Source organism: Protopterus annectens, chromosome 2.part1 (assembly GCF_019279795.1).
Source record: "Protopterus annectens isolate FY-2018-M chromosome 2.part1, PAN1.0, whole genome shotgun sequence".
NCBI lineage: Eukaryota > Metazoa > Chordata > Ceratodontiformes > Protopteridae > Protopterus > Protopterus annectens.
Genome location: NC_056729.1, coordinates 303,440,727 through 303,458,646, shown reverse-complemented (window position 1 = coordinate 303,458,646; position 17,920 = coordinate 303,440,727). Strand labels below are relative to the sequence as shown.

The following is a 17,920-nucleotide window of genomic DNA, read 5'->3' as shown; positions in this document are numbered from 1 at the left end:
AGGAACAAACCTCACTGGAGTAAAAGCCCTCTTATTGATTCTGCTAATGTGGACAATGGACTGAATGGGAAAGCAAGTCTACATGTTGGGAGAGTTCTCTCTTTGGGTGTTGAATTGCATTACACGTAAGAAGATGTTCCAGAGATATCTGTCAGAACAAGCCCTCATTTGATTTGACATGACCTGCTATCTTGGGCACAAGGAAACAACTTGAATCACAAGTATCATCTCTGTTGACTATTACAAATCTGTCCATGAGGCTGCTTTACAAACAGAGCAGCAGGCACCAGCATTGCCATGCCTAGTTGTGACTCTGACTATGCAGGCAACTTCAGGGTGTTCTTTGTTAACACCGCTTATACTGGGCAACTTTGTTTGGTCAAAAGGTTGAAGAAAAGTTACTGAAAAGTGAGCAAGAGGGAAGACATTGTCTGCTTTGAGGCCCCTCAAAGATTCTTGTCAAGGAACTAGAAAGGCAGCAAGGCGATCTAGTTAGTGGAAAATCCTTCAATGGACATCATGCTAGAGGCATAGGGGATCCTCAAAATCGGAGGTTTATGGGTCCCTTTCTTTTTTTTTTTTTTTCTTAGGAAATCACACTAATGCAACTGATGGCTTACCTAGCTCCTCCACTCTGGAGGCATTCAGGGATAGGCTTTCTAGTCATGTGGACTGTTATCTGGCTGTCATGCAAGACAATTAGATGAAGAGCAGACTATCATGAGGCTATATCATTTCCTTCTTAACTCGCAAACAGTCCTCTGCTTCTCACAGATGTGCCACCACAAAAGAGAGCAGAAGCTCAGAAGATCTCCCAAGTATTTCAAAAATGAACTGTCCAGGGGGTTCCCTCAGACCAGAGAGGGTCTTGTGTTCATTCCATGTTCTTTTTAAAGAGATCAAAGGACCTCAGGCCCGTTGTAGATTTAAACAGCCTAAACCTCCATGTCAAAAAGATGAAATTCCAGATGGTCATGATACCTCCTCCCATATCTTTTAGGAAAGGGATTGAATGTGCTCAGTTGACCTTCAGGATGTTTACTTCTGCATTAAAATTGTGAAGCCATCCAGAAGGGTTCAGCTTAGAGACAATCACTAGTAGTTCCAATCCCTGCCTATCGGACTCACCCCCCCCCACCCCCACTGTTTACCAACTGCATAGCAGTAGTCACAGGTCACCTCAGGCTGAAAGAGTTCTACATTTTCCTGTATTTAAATTATTAGGTCTTTGCCACCACAACAAGAAAATCCCTTATTTCTCAGTGACTGTTTGCTTTATTTCTGTCTGTCCATGGACATGTCAGTAAATCTTGAAAATAAAAATTGGAACCTATGCAGTTTCTAGATTTCTTTGAATGGCATATTGACCAACCACAAAGTACTGTAGATGATGTGACCTAATTAATATTCATGAGGCAATCTCGTGCATCGAGGAACTCAACAGTCGCATTTTTCACCGTCACCGTTTTGATAGTAAACCATTTCAATCTTTGTCACAACCATACAGTAAGCCTTACCTGGACATTCTTACTGAAACAGCCACATGGATGCTGCAATTACAGTGATGGACAGTGATTCATCCCTTTACAATAAGGTTATTCAGATCCTCTCAGACCGACACCACAAGAAAAATTTATAAGAGTAAATGGAGGAGGTTTTCTGTTTGGGCAGTGCATTAAGAACTAGATCCTTGCTCAGATCCTATTTTTTCGATTTTAGTAACTTTTTCAGTCCAGCTCCAGTTATTCTACTAAGTTCAGCTGGTGACCATTTCAGTTGTCACCAGGGTTTTAACTCTAATTCTTTAGCTTCCCAAAATGTTTGTAAAGCCTTTCTAAACAGAACCTTTCTTCTCAGGTCTCCTATCAGACTCCACTCTGCCAAGGGATTTGAATTTGGTTCTTTATGTCCTTATTCTAGCTCCTGTTGAACTTGATTCATCCTGCAGTTTAAAGCACCTCTCATAGAGTCATAGAAAGTACAAAGCACTTGGGCCCGTGGTCATGTATGCCTTGCCAGTAACCATTGTTAGATCCTGCATTGTTTTTCAAGGAATGACATGCCAATCATATCAGGGCTGAATTTATGAATACTCATCCAATTGTTAATTCCTTTCTGAAGGAAGAAAGTGTGTCACACTGCTTAATGTGGAGTAGAAGTTTGTTCCAGAGAAGGAGTAGTCATTGCATGACAAATCTCTCTCCATCATGAATTGTTTATTTACTGAATTAGTTTCATATCCCTCGCTCCAGTAAAGAGATCATGCCTAATGTTTGTGGGACTGTTTGATTTGTGGAGATATAAGAGGTCTTGGACTACTTGATCTCCAGTGTCACAGAAAGGTAAGCCACAGATCACCCTTAAGGAATCTATAGGACACATGATACAAGGGTAGGGCTTCTCTCCTGACAGTTCAGCAACCTATGTTGCTACATGATCCTCATAGGAGATGGGAGTTATCTATCCATATTCCAAGATCTCTCTCAGTGCTTTTATTTTTAGGTGGGGCATTGCCTATACACTGTAAGCTGGATGGAGGGAGTATTTACTGAATGCAGCAATATTTCAGTTTTTAGCATTTAATTTTAGCCCACTTTCTGTGCAACATTTATTTACATGCACAAGTTCAAGTAGAAGCTTCTGTGCATCAAAATACATCAGTACACCTAACATCACTGTCATCAGTAAACTTTGTTAGCCATAAATCGCTGATTGTAACTTGGAGATCTACAAATTAGATGTGGAATAGGAGAGGTTCCAGCAAAGATCATTGCGAGACCACTGATCTCCTCTTGCTGTGTATGGATCAATTTGGAGCTTCATTCCAGGGGTAGAGACCATCCTTCAAGATGCTTTTTTCAAATTTAGTGGTTCATCAAATCTGTTTTGACCCAGCACCCACTTTCATTTCAGATTCCAGAGTGAGTGAATCAGTTGTCTCAACCCAGGTCTCTCTTTTTTCCTTCTTGCTTCTACTCAGTTTGTAACCACATATGTTTCAGGCTTTGTGTGGAGAGTTGTGTCCTAGGAGGTGAAAGTCCAGGGCCCCTGGAACAAGCATAACAAATCAAAGCACATAAATGTCAAAGAAATAATGGCTTTGTCTTTGTACTCCACACCTTCTGCTAATAATCACGGACAACAACACAGTGATGTGATGTGATACATAAATGAGGTTGGGGTGGGAGGGACCAGCTCCTAGCCCCTTTTTAGACTAACTGGGGTAATCTGGGAACCAGCAACTCAGCACAGTCTATCCTTGTAGGTCACCTACATTCCATAGAGCAAAGCATTGCTGCAGACAAACTGATAAGGACCAGAATAGACCCTTATGAATGAGTGTTGCACCTAGAAATCTTCTATGAATTGATCATCTGTGGGAACTCCTCAAGTAGATCCATTTGCCTTTGGCCACTACAGACAGTTAAATTATTTTCTAGGGCTTCTACAGACAGTTAAATTCTTTTCTAGTGCTCCTTGCACACGGGCATGGAAGATAGATTCCCATCCATGGAAATGAAAAGGCATCTTCCTGTATGTTTTCCACCCTTTCCTCTGATAGCCATAGTTCCTTTAAAGATTAAGAAGGACTTCTCAAAGATAATTATGGTGACATGCTTTTGGCCCTGACAACAGTGGTTCTTCCCCTTTTGAGAATGGCCCTGGGCAATTACCACAAGCTTTCCCACAGAATGAACTTACTCATACAGGACATGGGCTGTCTGATACACATCTGTCTTCGTCTTCTCCAGTTGACTGCTTGTATAATAGAATTTTAATACCTTTTAGGCCATTTTTTTTCCAGAGCATGTGCAGCAGATATTAAAGGAGGAAAAGAAACCTGTTAACTAGAAAATCATATCTGAGTAAGTTGAAAAAAGATGTTCTAGTCGGTGTTAAGACAAGAATCGTGCTCCTTTATGAGTCATGCTCCTTTGGTTCTGCAGCATTTATTGAGTTATTCTCCTCTGAAATTTCTTCCTCTTCTGTCAAGGTTCACCTTTCGGCCATTTCTGCTTGTCATCTCATCTCTTAGACCCCCCCCTCCCCCTTTCTACACTACCTCAATTGAGACCGTTTTTGAAAAAGATTGAGAACAAACTCTTCTTTAATGCCTAAGGTTGTTTCAGTTTACATTGAACAAGACCATTCATTGCCCTGTTTTCCTCCTAGAACCTAAAAATAAGGGAGAAAGAATTTTATACACTCTGGATGCCCACAAAGAACTCTGGTACTACATTGACAGGTTAGAAACCTCAGGACTTCTGATCAACAGTTTAAAGCCTGTGAAGGTGAGAAAAAGAGCAATCAATGTCAAAACAGACAATTTCTAAATGGTTGTCTCATGGCATTGCTTTTTGCCATTCTCATCATAACAAGACGCTTCCAGCCAAAGTCAGTGCCCACACTACCAGGGTTATGGCTGCTTTTGTAGCTTTTTGGAAAAAGGTGGACTCTAAAAGTATACTAGAGGCAGCATGTTGGTCATCTGTCCACACCTTTACCAAGCAGTTGAACTTAGATTCCTTCTCTAGCTCCTGCTCAGGCTTTGCTAGAACTGTTCACTGGGGGCTCCTGGACTGTGATCCTTCTCCTCCTCCGTTAAGCTCTAGTATTCATTACATATAGCTCAGACTACTGCAACAGTGATCTAATGATGAATATAGTACAGCTGTGTAAGTAAACGTACCATAACAGCAGAAGTTCAAATAAATGACTGTTGCAGTAGACATATCCTCCCTCCAACACCCTATTTATTTATTTATTTATTTCTGCTTTTATGCCAGGGTGTGGGATATTTATTACTGCTCTTATCTGGTAGGGCTCTAGCCTCCCTGTTCTGAGGCATGAAAGCTCTGCAGTTTTGGCCCCATAGCCACTGTTTTTATACTGCTCTCCTTGAGCTGCGTAGTGGTTACAGTAAATAGCAGACACCCTGAAGCTTGGAAACTGGCCATTCAGCCTGATCCTTGGCAGGATGCATCCCATATAGCTTAGCTTACTGCAACAGTGATCTATTCAAACATCAGTTGTACAAGTAAACTTACCATAACAGTGGCACTTTCTTATTTAAACTTAGTTTAACTTCAGCAAGAAGGATATCTGAACTACCTGCTCTTTGCTGCACCCCTCCCATATAGAGTTTTCCATAAAGACAGAGTTCTCCTGAGACTCAGCCCTTCCTTTGTTTTTATGGCTTCCACTGAATGCACTTTGAACCAAATTACTCACCTACCAGTCTTTTTACTTAATCACTCCAACAAAGGGGAATTTCAACTCTGTACACTTGATGTTCAGTAAACAGCACTGTTTTTACCTGTACTATACCAAGGAATTCAGTAAAGTTAATCAACTGTTTGTCTCCTGTTCAGATGACAAATTGGACCCCAAGATTTCCCATGTCACCCTGTTTAGATGGCTACACAATTATATTACTGACATTTATTCTGTTAATAATTTCCTTGACTGAAGATGCAAGGCTCAGTCTAGGAGGTTAATTGCCACTTCATGGTTTTCTTTAGAAAGTCCTACATAGGTGATATCTGTGCTCTGTCAGCAGCGCAAACCTACCTCAAACACTATAAATTGTATATTACTTCTAGATCCAGGTCTTCCTTTTTATCTACCATTTTCAAAGGTGGCTGTCCTGTCGCTGCCCAGGAAGCCATGTAGCTGGAGATCGTGTTCCATAAGTCAAGGCAAATGGATGGGACTATACATGATACATTAGTCATGTAAATACCATAACAGTGGATTCTTATTATCACACTCCATCCTCCTTGACAGACTTCCACCTTCCTCCTTCCAAATCATCACTTCCTTACTTCTAGATAGACCTGGTAGACCTAAGCCTGAAGTGTGTTCTCCAGTCCTTTCTTGCTGTTGTGTAGACTTCTACTTCGTAGTGGGCAAATGATCTTGGACATAGGGAGATGCAAGTGCATTATGGGATAAGGAATGTGCTTGAATGCTGAAAAAAAGCTCTATCGAAGAAGCTGCAGAATCAAATCTGCCATGAAGGCGGACTTACCTATAAGTTTAGGTGGATATAATGGGAGAGTAAGGATTCAGCATTATGGTAAGTGCATACATTTTGCTTTTCAAGCCCATTTTTGTGGGATGCAAGGAAAACCTTTGGCAGACCACCACGGTACCACAATGCAACTGTTAAAACCACAAATTTATTGAATAAAACTGTAAAATGCAGGAATAAAAATCGGTCCAATAAGCGCTTTCGGCTGATATAGTCTTCTTCAGATCATATGTGAATCCTGCTACAGATTCTATTTAAAACCCAGATGCCCAATCACAAATGTGGGGTGGACCACATATGCAAATGCAGATTCATAGTCTTAATATTGATTGGAAGTATAGCGGCCAACTGCAGTTCTAGAAGTTAGTCAACAGCCAGTAGTGAAGCATTCAGTGGTAACTTTCCTATTGGATAAGCTTCTTAGTTTTAACCAATTGTTTTCTTAGACATGTATCCCTGTGGTGATATGTTAATATAGGACTCAGAGTCCAGTCATCCTCTTGTGGCTCATTGCCATGGTAAAAGGAAATGTGTGTGACAGTTGGTATTAGCAGAGGCAGCAAATACGGCTGCTGGAAGCTTTGTAGCAGCAGTAATTAAGAAATACTGAATCATGATAAATAAACTTTCTAAGTTATATAGCCTCCTCAGGGCTCAAGCCTTAGGTTCCTTGCTTTACACTGTTTAAACCTGGAGGACAATGTGCTCTTAAATTAATAATCCAGTTAATTTCTCTAATTTCTGTCTGATTATTTAAATCACGTTTTCTTAGGCTAGGTTGAATACATTCCAGGACTTTAAATTTAAACATGTGTTGGATTATGAACAATGTGCATAGCAAGTGCATTGTTTAAATCAGTATTCCTTATGTCTCTCATATGACGTAGAATCCGATCCTTAAGGTGCTGATCAGTTTTTCCTACATAGAAAGCTCTACATGAGCAGCAAGATGCCATGTAGACAACAGTTTGCAAATACATCAAAAACATGGGTACTATTAGAAACAGGCTGAATAAAAGTATTGCTGCTGTCAGTGTGAGTACAAGCTTTACAACGATGGCATCTGAAAGTGCTTTTCTTATCGAGGGTGTCTGGTGACCGAAGCCATGTTTATTGCATAAGAGGCTTTTTATGTTCCATTTGTTCTTGTACGAGAACCTGGGTTTGTCTCCTACGATATTTTTAATCCTCTGATCAGCAGTCAGTATAGGCCAATATTTTCTAATGGTGTCACGCACTTGTTTATTGTCGGTACTATATGTCAAAAGACAATTAAGTTGTGAATTGCTGTTCTTATGTTCACCAGAGGATGGAATGGTCAATTGTTCAGAGTAGTAGGGATGGACCTTAAGGTTTCTCATATTCTTAAGGTCAGTGGTCAACTTAAGCTCTGACTCTTTGTAGCCCCTTGCACGTAAATTACAGTGCTATTTGTCACATTCTATTACAAAGTTAACCTCTGACGTACATAAACGTGAGACCCTTGTGGCTTGATTGTCAAAGATATTTTTAAAAATATGGTTGGGGTGCATACTCTGGTGATGTAGGTAGTGGTTTCTCCAGGTGCCCTTCCTATGGAGGCAGGTCCATCAGTTTCCGGATGCAACATCACCTTTACATCAAGAAATCAATAACTTCTTTGGAGTGATCGACTTTAAAATACAAGGAAATTAGTGGCATTGTTCAGATAGTCAGTAAAATAAAACAGTTTGCTAGCATCTCCTTTCTATAAAATAAAAATATCATCTACAAAATGTCCATAATAGAGTAGGTGTTTATGCCAAGGATTAGAATCACATAATACCTTCTCTTTCTCCCACTGGTCTAATACTAGATTTGAATAACTGTTAGCACAGGTGGTGCCCATGGCAATCCCCCATATCTGTAGGTAAAGCTCCTGCCCATGCACAAAGATGTTATTTCCTAGTGCCAGCTTCAACAGGGGGCATATGGGATCCGTAGAGATACCTGGTTGTCTGAGGAACTTATGGATAGCTTCAATACCAAATTGATTCGGAATAACTGTAAATAAACTATTGATGTCCATAGTTACCAATAGTAACCAATAGTAAGTCTCTCATATCCTTCAGATCCTCAACCTTATTTCTTAAGTCAGTTAGGAAACTACCTGTGTCCTTGGGCATCATGGTGGCTTTTGGTAGAGCTTTTTTCAACTCATTTTCAATGTACATTGAGGGAGTTCCATTATCCACCCTCTTCCTGCCACTATGGGCTGTAGCGGGGGATCTATAGGGTCCTTGTGGATCTTAGGAAGTCCACTGATGCTGGTATGGTAGGGTGGATTACTTCAGAAAAGTCATGTAGATCTTTGTTTAGCCATCTTTCCATGAATAACTCATATAATTGGCTGTTGAAGCGGTTAATCATCCTGTCAACTTCTTTTCTATCTAATTTCTTATAAGTCTGCATATCACACGGCATCAGATTCATCTCCCTTGTATACCATTCAGAGTCCATTACCACAATACCACCTCCTTTGTCAGCCGATTTAATAACCAGATCTTCTCTTTCTCTAAGCTCCTTGAGGGCATCCCGTTCCTGTTGTGTTATATTATAGAAGCCTCCTTGCCGGTTGCCATTTCCTCTTGACTTGGCTAACTCAGTTTCACAAAGATGTGTAAATAAGTCTGTTGTAGGGTGGTTTATAGGTGTGAAAAGGCTCTGTTTTTTTATAACATGGTGGGTTGATCATTCCCTGATCCAAAAACTGACCAGAGTGTGATATTCCTTCCAAATAGCCTTAGGTCTGTAACAAATTAATTCAAACCAGATGACAGTGCTGGTATAAAACTCAGACCCTTGGTAAGCAAAAATATATGTTCAGGACGTAATGTTAGTTGAGAGAGATTGAAAACTCTGTTTTTTTTTCCATTTTGTTTCCTGGCTCTGCGTTCTGGGGTTCCAGTGGAACTGTTTGACAAAAACCAGAAGAGGCCAGTTGATGGATGTATGGACAGCTCCTTCTTTTGGTCTAGTACTTGCTTGTAACGAGAGAGACATAGCTCAGGCCAACTTCATGTAGATCTACACGAGTAGCCTCAGTGGCTAATCTATCCGTTCTCACCTCTGCACTAACAGGGGGTATATCATCATCATCAAGTGCATTTGCCACACAGTCTACATTATTCATGGCCACACTGAGTTTCCTTTGTGTTCGTGGTTTCTCTCTTTCAATAGGCCGTCTATCATCTCTGGGCCACTCAAAGATGTGGCCTCTCTTAAAATCTTGAAAATCACGACTCAGTTTCTTTGCTTTCTGTTCTTTGAGCTTATTGTCATATATATTGTGGTTAAATTGTAGCATCTCTAGTTTCTGTAGACAGGAGTCATCAAGGTGCATACTTTCCAGCTCCATTTGTTTTTGTTTAATACTAGTGACTATATTGTCCTCTTCTGGTGTAAAAAAAAAAAAAAATCTATCAATAGATTCATATATCTGTAGCTGGTCTCCAAATAAATTTCTTGCCATCGAGCAAGTAATTCTGGGTAGGTGTTGCCATAGGAGGGAAGACATTTAATCCTCATCCCTCTTGGAATCGCATTGTGGAAAATGCAAGCTTCAAGATGGAATCGTTGCCATTGTAACCTCTTCAGACGATACGCAGAATTTTCCACCTCACGAAAGACAGCATAAAAATCAGTTCCTGTGGTGTTATTAATCAGTGAAGCATTCTCAGCATTACTCAAGTTCAGTTGTAATAAAGGTTTGGATGATTCACCCACAAAGCCAGATAAATTAGAGCCCTTCATTTTGTCTTTCAGGGATGACTTTTCCGCCATGTGCAGTGTAACAGAGCAACCAAGCAACAAGTAAAATAAACACTGTTACAACTGCTAAAGCTGCCAATGGAAACAAAACAAACTGCAATGAAAACCTTCAGCAGACCACCACGGCACTACGATGCAACTATTAAAACCACAAATTTATTGTGTAAAACTGTAAAATGCAGGAATAAAAATCGGTCTGATAAGCGCTTTTGGCTGATATAGCCTTCTTCAGATCATATGTGAATCCTGCTACAGATTCTATTTAAAACCCAGATGCCCAGCCACAAATGTGGAGTTGACCACATGTGCAAATGCATATTCATGGTCTTAATATTGATTGGAAGCATAGTGGCCAAGTGCAGTTCTAGAAATTAGTGAAAAAGCCAGTAGTGAAGCATTCAGTGGTAACTCTCCTATTGGATAAGCTTCTTAGTTTTAACCAATTGTTTTCTTAGACATGTATCCCTGTGGTGACAGGTTACTATAGGACTCATTGAATCCAATCATCCTGTTGTGGCTCATTGCCATGGCAACAGGAACTGTATGTGACAATTGGTATTAGCAGAGGCAGCAAATATGTTTGCTGGAAGCTTTGTAGCAGCAGTAAGTAAGAAACACTGCATCATAATAAATAAACTAAGTTACATAGTTTCCTCAGGGCCCAATACTTGGCTTCCTTACTTTTAAGATAGGTCTTAATGGCACTACACTGTTTAACCCTGGAGGACAATGTGCTCTTAAATTAATAATCCAGTTAATTTCTCTAATTTCTGTCCGATTCTTTATATCACCTTCTCTTAGGCTAGGTTGAAAACATTCCAGGACTTTAAATTTAAAAACGTGTTGGATTATGAACAATGTGCATAGCAAGCACTACTTGTTACATTTTTGTAGGGCAGAGGAATAATGCCCAATCATTCCTCATCCTTGGTCAGAGCCTTTTGGCCCATTAATTTCCTGGCAGATTTAAGAATCATATCAGCCAGCTGACAGAAGTTCTGTTAGCATCTCAGATGCTGGAGGAGCTTGTCTGGGGAAATGTGGCAGTTGTTGGCTTACCCATCCAGAGGCAGGGAGGTGTTGTGACTTGTTGCAGTAATGACTCCCAACAGGAATAGTGGCAGCCATGGGGTAAAGCTGCTTGCACCACATGTCAGTTTAGACAGTCTCTGGGCAAGTGAAAGCAAATGTAAGGGAGCTGCCAAAAGTCGGTCATGTTCAGGTGAAGCCAACAGCCATCATGGCAGGCGAGAGAGTTCAATGGGGAGGGAGCAGTAGCGGCCTTAGGTCAACTGGTGCCCTAGGCAAAAGGGCTCCACAGCGCCTCCCACCAGACCACCCAGTGCCCCCATCCTGGTCTACCTACACCAAATAAATACTGGAAAAGCACCCCCTACTAGAGCGGCACCCTAGGCGGCCGCCTAGTTGGCCTGTGCCTAAGGCCGGCTATGGGAGGGAGGACCTTCACACAAATGACAGCTTCCCTGCTGTCTAAACTGTACTTCAAAGATGGTAAATGTGTGGTATGGTTCTTCCCTCAGCCAGGAAATAAGTGGGCCATAAGGCTCTCACCAAGGATGGGGAATGATTGGGCTAGTTCTTGAGGTGGGGGAGTGAATGGATTGATAGGATGCTGGGCTGGAGAGCCCTAAAATCAAGGAATGGGGGCAAAAATGTATATTTTATATTTGGTGGTAGGTATGCTAACAACTTTGTTAACTGAAAGCAAGCATACTTATCTCTTGTAACTCAAATTTATATACTTTGATAATTTTCATTACCATAATTGCTTCCTTCTGCTCTTAAAATTTAGACATTTTAGAGTTTTTATACAAGTTCTTTGTTCATATTCTGTTTTAAAATTAGGAATACAAATATTTTTAGAAAGGATTTTAGATGTACAGATATTAAGCAAGGCTGCATAACTGTGCAGAGTTAGCAATACTAACTGTGCACAATTGTATATAGTATTGCTAACTCACAGCACTTGTTTTTTCTGTTTGGTTTCTGGCTGAGGTACTTTCTCTGCAGGGTCTGCATGCCCCCCCCTCTGTTTGCACAGGGCTTAATTTTCCACCCATATGCCAGTGACATGCTGTGGAGTCCCATCTGTGGCTGTTTTGTTTTCCTGAAGTCCACTGCTTGCTGGGATAGACTTCTACTCTTCTGTGACCCAGAGTCATGAAAAAGAGCAATTGGGTACTGGAGAATGAATAAACGAACCCGAAATAAAGTTGCACAGAATGCAGGACTGTGTACTTGATAATGAATAGCATTAAGCTGGTAACACCTTCCTGTACATTAATGACACACACTATGAGGAAAGAAATTATAAGACAGAATTAATGTACCATTTTATTAAATGTTAGGAGCATTCCAACAGTAAAAGCATAGATGAAATAGAAATCTAGAACTGGGAATTGTTAGCTAATAATTGCGTCATACCTATTTCTCCAGAATCTAATAAACACAGTACAGAAATATGTCAGAACCAACTGATATTGCCAACATCCTAGCAGATAGGTTCAGTGCTAACTTTACCCCCCTCTCACCCCCTAGAGGGCCCATCTCTACCAGAAGAATGCAAAGTTCCTATAATCACGGCTGCACAGGTAAAAAACACACTCTCCAAAGCCAAGAACACAGCATCCATGGGACCTGACAATATCCCAGGCTGCGTTCTACACGAACTACAGAATGAATTGGCACCCTACCTAAGTACCATGTTCAATCATAGCCTTACCTCAGGGTTTGTACCTACTGAATGGCGCACCGCGACGGTTATCCCACTTCACAAAGGTGGAGCCACGACTGACCCCGGGAACTACCGCCCCATTAGCCTGATGAGCCTGGTCTGCAAGGCCAAGGCAGATCATGTCTCTTAAACCTGATTGACTTCTTTGAAGCAGTCACGAAAGCCATAGATGAGGGTAAAATGGTTCACACAGCTTATCTAGATCCCGCCAAGGCTTTCAACACCATCCTCCACTCTGGAATTATAGATAAGCTCACTAAACTAGGTATAAATCCCTATGTCACAAGATGGGTTGCCAACTGGCTCATGGGCAGAACCCACACTGTGAAAGTAGCGGATTCCAAATTCGACTTCAGACCAGTGACAAGTGGAGTACCACAGGGTTCAGTCCTGGGTCCTCTCCTGTTTGGTATCTACTTCCCTGAAGTGCAGGCTAACACAGAAGGTCTTTGGCTAACAAAGTTTGCAGATGACTGCAAACTAGGAGCCATAATCGAAACTCCTAACGATGTGGACAAACTACAAAAGGGCCTCACTGAGACAGATGAATGGTGTCAAAGCCATGGCCTGAAGCTCAATGCCAAAAAGTGTATTGTCATCCCCTTTGGTAAAAACTCTGTACCCATGAACTACCACATAGCTGGTAGTCTGCTTAATGCCGAAAATATGTTGAGACCTTGGGTCACAGGTGGACAGTAGTCTCTCCTTTGATAATCACATCGCCACAGTGGTCAGGAAATCCTTCTGCATGGCTCATCTCATCACAAAAGGATTCTCATCCAGAAAAAAAGAGGTCATTGTTCCCCTCTACTCATCACTCATTAGACCCATTATAGAGTACAATGCCCCTTTTGGTATGTACCTCACAAGACATCTACAACAACTGGAAAGACCACAGAAATACCTCACAAAGAGGATTACTGGCCTCAAACAGATGCCCTACGCAGACCGTCTAAAAAAACTACAGCTTTACTCCATCGCATATCGCCTACTCAGGGGCAATCTCTACCTAACATACAAATCTATGTCAAACCCGGAGCTATTGGACATGCTCCACTTAAAGAAATCCCAATCCATCCGAGCTACACGCTCTAGGGACCTAAACCTTGTCACCACAATAAACAGAACATGCTGGAGGGATAGATTCCTGTCCCAGAGACTTCCCATACTCTGGAACAGACTACTATCTGTGTCAAACAGAGCTTCTCATTAGCACTCTTCGTGAAAAATCTTGATGATTGGATGGGAAATTCACCCCAGGGATCACTTCTGTGGCTCTGCTCGACAGGGGCACAGGAAAATAATTTTCTTGGGTGGCGAAAGCCAGGGTACATTTTTTGGCTAGGCTTATATAGGGCCAATAGCCTAGTACCTACCTATGAACCTACGTCGAGAACTGTAGATTGCAGTATATGTAATTCATAAAACCAACAGTAAATTTAGGGGTTAGAATGTATTGCAGTTGTATTAGTGTACTGAATTTTAACATCTAGAATGGTATTTTTAACTTTACTGTACTGAATGTGTACAGTAGAATCTGTGTCTTGATTCACTAATATGTCATCTTTGATTAATATTGCTAACACTTATGAATATTTTACTATTTTTCTTGGTTATAAAAATCAAAACGGACAATTTAATGAAGGTGGCTTTCTGTCATACGATTGCTTATTCAGATGCTTACAAGTTATGTATGTCCAGTGAAAAGAAGCAGACATTTCTTCAGCAGAAAAATAGGAATTGCTATTTAACGGTTTCCCTAACCTTAAGTGTAAAGAGAGTAAAGTTTCAACTCCTTGAGTTCAGTTTCCCAATGATGAACTCTCTCTTATAGCTACTACTTATATGAATGGTGCATTTTGTGTTGGTGTGCCAACGGTGATTCTGTTTGTATAGACTATTTTCTATGCAGTCATGGATTTAATATATATAAGTAAGGGGGATGTGAAGGTGAAGTCAGCAACCTGAGGGGTGCAGGGGAGAGGCTTGCAGGCATGCAGAGAAATGTTTTTGATAAGGGTTTTGTCAAGCTTTAGCAAGTGTGTTTTGTCCTTGTGAGGCCTTGGGTAATTCTATCATGATAACATATAGGGGAACCCTTTAACTGTTTGGTTTAATATATGCTCAGAATTCCCTTTCTCAGGCCAAGAACAACTATATATCAGTCAGATTTGCCATCCTGTGTATAAGCAAAGATGGAATTTAGTAGATTCTAACTTGATTTTACTTTAATAGGGTAAAATCATTGCTATCTGTGTACTTTCCTTTTGTGCATGTTGAAAAGCAATATACATATATAATATGATTTTATCAAACCACATTTTAAATTGAACACTGCTGAAAAAATGATTACATGTTTAGTAAATTTTATGTTACATTGTTTGCTTTTCCAGTAAACTGTAGTTTAATTGTGATTTCAGGAATCTTAATAAGGAAACAAAGCTAAAATTTGTTCACACATCTGTGCATGGTGTTGGCCACCAATTTGTTCAGTCTGCATTTAGTGCATTTGCCTTGCCTCTTCCACTGGCTGTTGCGGAACAGAAGGACCCTGATCCTGAATTTCCAACTGTAAAGTACCCAAACCCAGAAGAGGGTAAGGGTGTCCTGGTAATTTCACTTACTTTATTTTCCTTTAGCTGTACAACTGTGTGAAAATTGTTTATGCCACATGACCGACGTTCATGGTAGTTTTCAAATAATATTTGAATCAGCCTGTTTATGATTACTTTAGATTACCACAGATGATGAGAAATTTACATTTAAAAGTCAAATTTAATAAATCATTTTCTAATAGAAAATAACAGTAACTTTTTAAATATGAATATAGTAGAATTCGTTACGGAAGTGTTCATTTTGTAATAATGAACTCTTAATTTTTATTACAGACTATGCATTTTGATGACTGGCTGGATGTTTCAAAAAGACATGGTCTCAGCAGTGTCCTTTCCATTTTAAAGGAATAGATTCATAGATTCATAGATTAGTACTAAGCTAACTGCCCTTGCGAGCCATTTTAAGCCTAGTCAATTATCCCTTGTGAGACTTGAACACTGCACCTTGTGTTTGTAAGGCAAACACCTTAACCATTAGATAATATATGCAGTGGTCCATTTATTTTATTAGTCAAGCCCTGTTATGTTTGATAAAGTTCGGCAAGTTTCCTGTAGCATTATGTGCCTATTCGTGCTGAACCTGTTACATTGCAGTGTGCTAGAGAGGGTTCTTTAGAACACGTTATTGCATTTCTTATGCCTGTATAGCAAGAGCTATTTTGTTACAGCTTTAAAGTTCAGTCTTCCCCATCCTTTAACTGAAGACATTTGCCTTGTATAATACTGCAGCTCATGTACTTTTGATCCTTAAAGTAATATTTTCATTAATCATTTATAAAATAGCGCATGCTGCCGTTACATATATCCCATTCTGAATCAGTATGTCACTATTTTTATTACATCTTGGGACTAAAAATACTGACTACTGACTGATTGATATGTGACTAAGGATTCAGAACAGACCCACTGCTTATGGTAAGAGCAATGGTAAAAAGGGGCTGTTCACACAATGCGGAATCAGAGACACTTCAGCTGCAATGAGGAAACACCTCATTATCAGCTAATTTGCATGTCTCTGAGCCATTGTTAACTGCCACAAGAGCAGATCAGCTTTTTCCTGCAGTAATCAACACTGTTTGCTTATGTACTGCATTGGCACAGACATCCCTCCTCATTCTCACTCACTCACATTTGCACAGTAAAACACACACACATTCCTATGCCTGTCACGGTATGGTCAGAATGTACCCGATATCTCCTTGTTTTCTGCCATCGTAAATCTCAGATGATTACAGTCACTCATTAATGTCAGACATTACAGTTTCACAGTTTTTATCCTTCAGTAAATGTATGCTATTGCAAAAGCTATAATGTTAAGTTGTCAATCTCGCCTTCATTCTTGCTGGATGGGTTCGGAGCTGATCCTCGGTTCCGACTCGGCCATTTACTAAAGCTCGAGAGCTAATTTTACTGGCTCGAGGCAACCCTATATCCCATGATGCAAGGCGACGACTACCTAGATCTCGTTTGCCGCTTTCGCTTGCGTGGTGCTTTTTTACCGGCTCCTGGTAAGTTTTTTCAAATATCAGACTTTTAGTCTCTCCCCTTTATCTTTAGTCACTACCGTTGTTGTGTAAACTATCAAGGATTAGTTTAACCCTATTTCCGTTAGTGTTCCCTATTTTTCCAGTTATTTATCCCTTCCCCTAAGTTAGGCCTTAAGCCTCCCCCTTTCCTAATTTTTTGTCAGGGATTCTGTGTGGTGTTTAGGTGTGTTTGTATCCCTCTTTTAATTTTATTGGATTGGGTGTTTATTGTGTGTGTGTCTCTGTTTCCTTGACACAGTTATGTCGAAGGACACAAAGGTTTCAGGCTTCAAGAAGTGTGACTCGTGCTGTCAGAAGATGTCTCTGACAGACGGTCACACTTCTTGTGTTTACTGCCTGGGACCTCTGCACCTGCAGGACTCTTGTGCTGTCTGCCATGCCTTCAGCCCAAGAGTCCTGCAGGAGCGCAGAAATAAATTAATACTGAGGGGCTTATTAAAGCCTGAGAGCTCCCCGATTAAGTCGGCCCCGGGGAAGCCCTCTAAACCAGTTAAGCCTTCGGCTCCAAGCCCTAAGCCATCAGCTACTGGTTCGCCTTCTGTGACGAGATCGGCTCCGGCTGGAGCCGATCCTACTATGTCACAAGCTACAGTATCAGCTCCATCCGGCGCCGATGCTGCCAAATCTGGGCACTCAGTGTCGGCTCCTTCGGCTCCACCTATCTCAAGAAAGAGATCAAGATCCCCTTCATTGGAGTTGATACATTCGGCTCCGAGATCACCCCTGCTCTCGGAGCGGAGCCATCGGAGGCGGTCTTCTCGGTCATCCAGGCTGTCCGACCACGACCTTGAGAGAGTGGTGAGTAGACTATTAAAGACTCAGGCATTGGCCCAAATGCTCCATAGCCCGTCTCAACAGACGGTAGCTATTACACATCCACCTAACATTCCTCCTTCGACTCTCCTACAGAGCTCGGAGCCGGAGCTCCTCGGAGCCGTGACTGTTGTGGCTTCGGAGCCGATACCACCTCCCCCTTCGGCTCCGTCGTCCTCTGCTCTGATCTCCTCCTTGATGCCTTCATTGGAGGGATCCGGGTGTCTGATCTCTCTCGTCGGCTCCGAGGGGGCGAGTGGCATCGGACCCTTGTCCGACCCCGTTCTCCCTCTCGGAGCTTCGGCGCTGGTGAGCTCAGCCCCGACATCAGCCTCAGAGCTGTCCCTGTTGGTGCGGCCTGGGTTCC

At 41.3% G+C, this 17,920-nt stretch overlaps 1 protein-coding gene across 1 annotated transcript in view; it reads left to right on the top strand.

Moving 5' to 3' along the window:
• Positions 1-17,920, top strand: part of PGM2 (phosphoglucomutase 2) — an 819,165-nt gene that overhangs the window by 231,056 nt on the left and 570,189 nt on the right. Inside the window, exon 7 of the mRNA XM_044062144.1 lies at positions 14,999-15,188. Within this exon, the coding sequence (XP_043918079.1) occupies positions 14,999-15,188 (190 nt within the window). The remainder of the gene's footprint in view (positions 1-14,998; positions 15,189-17,920) is intronic.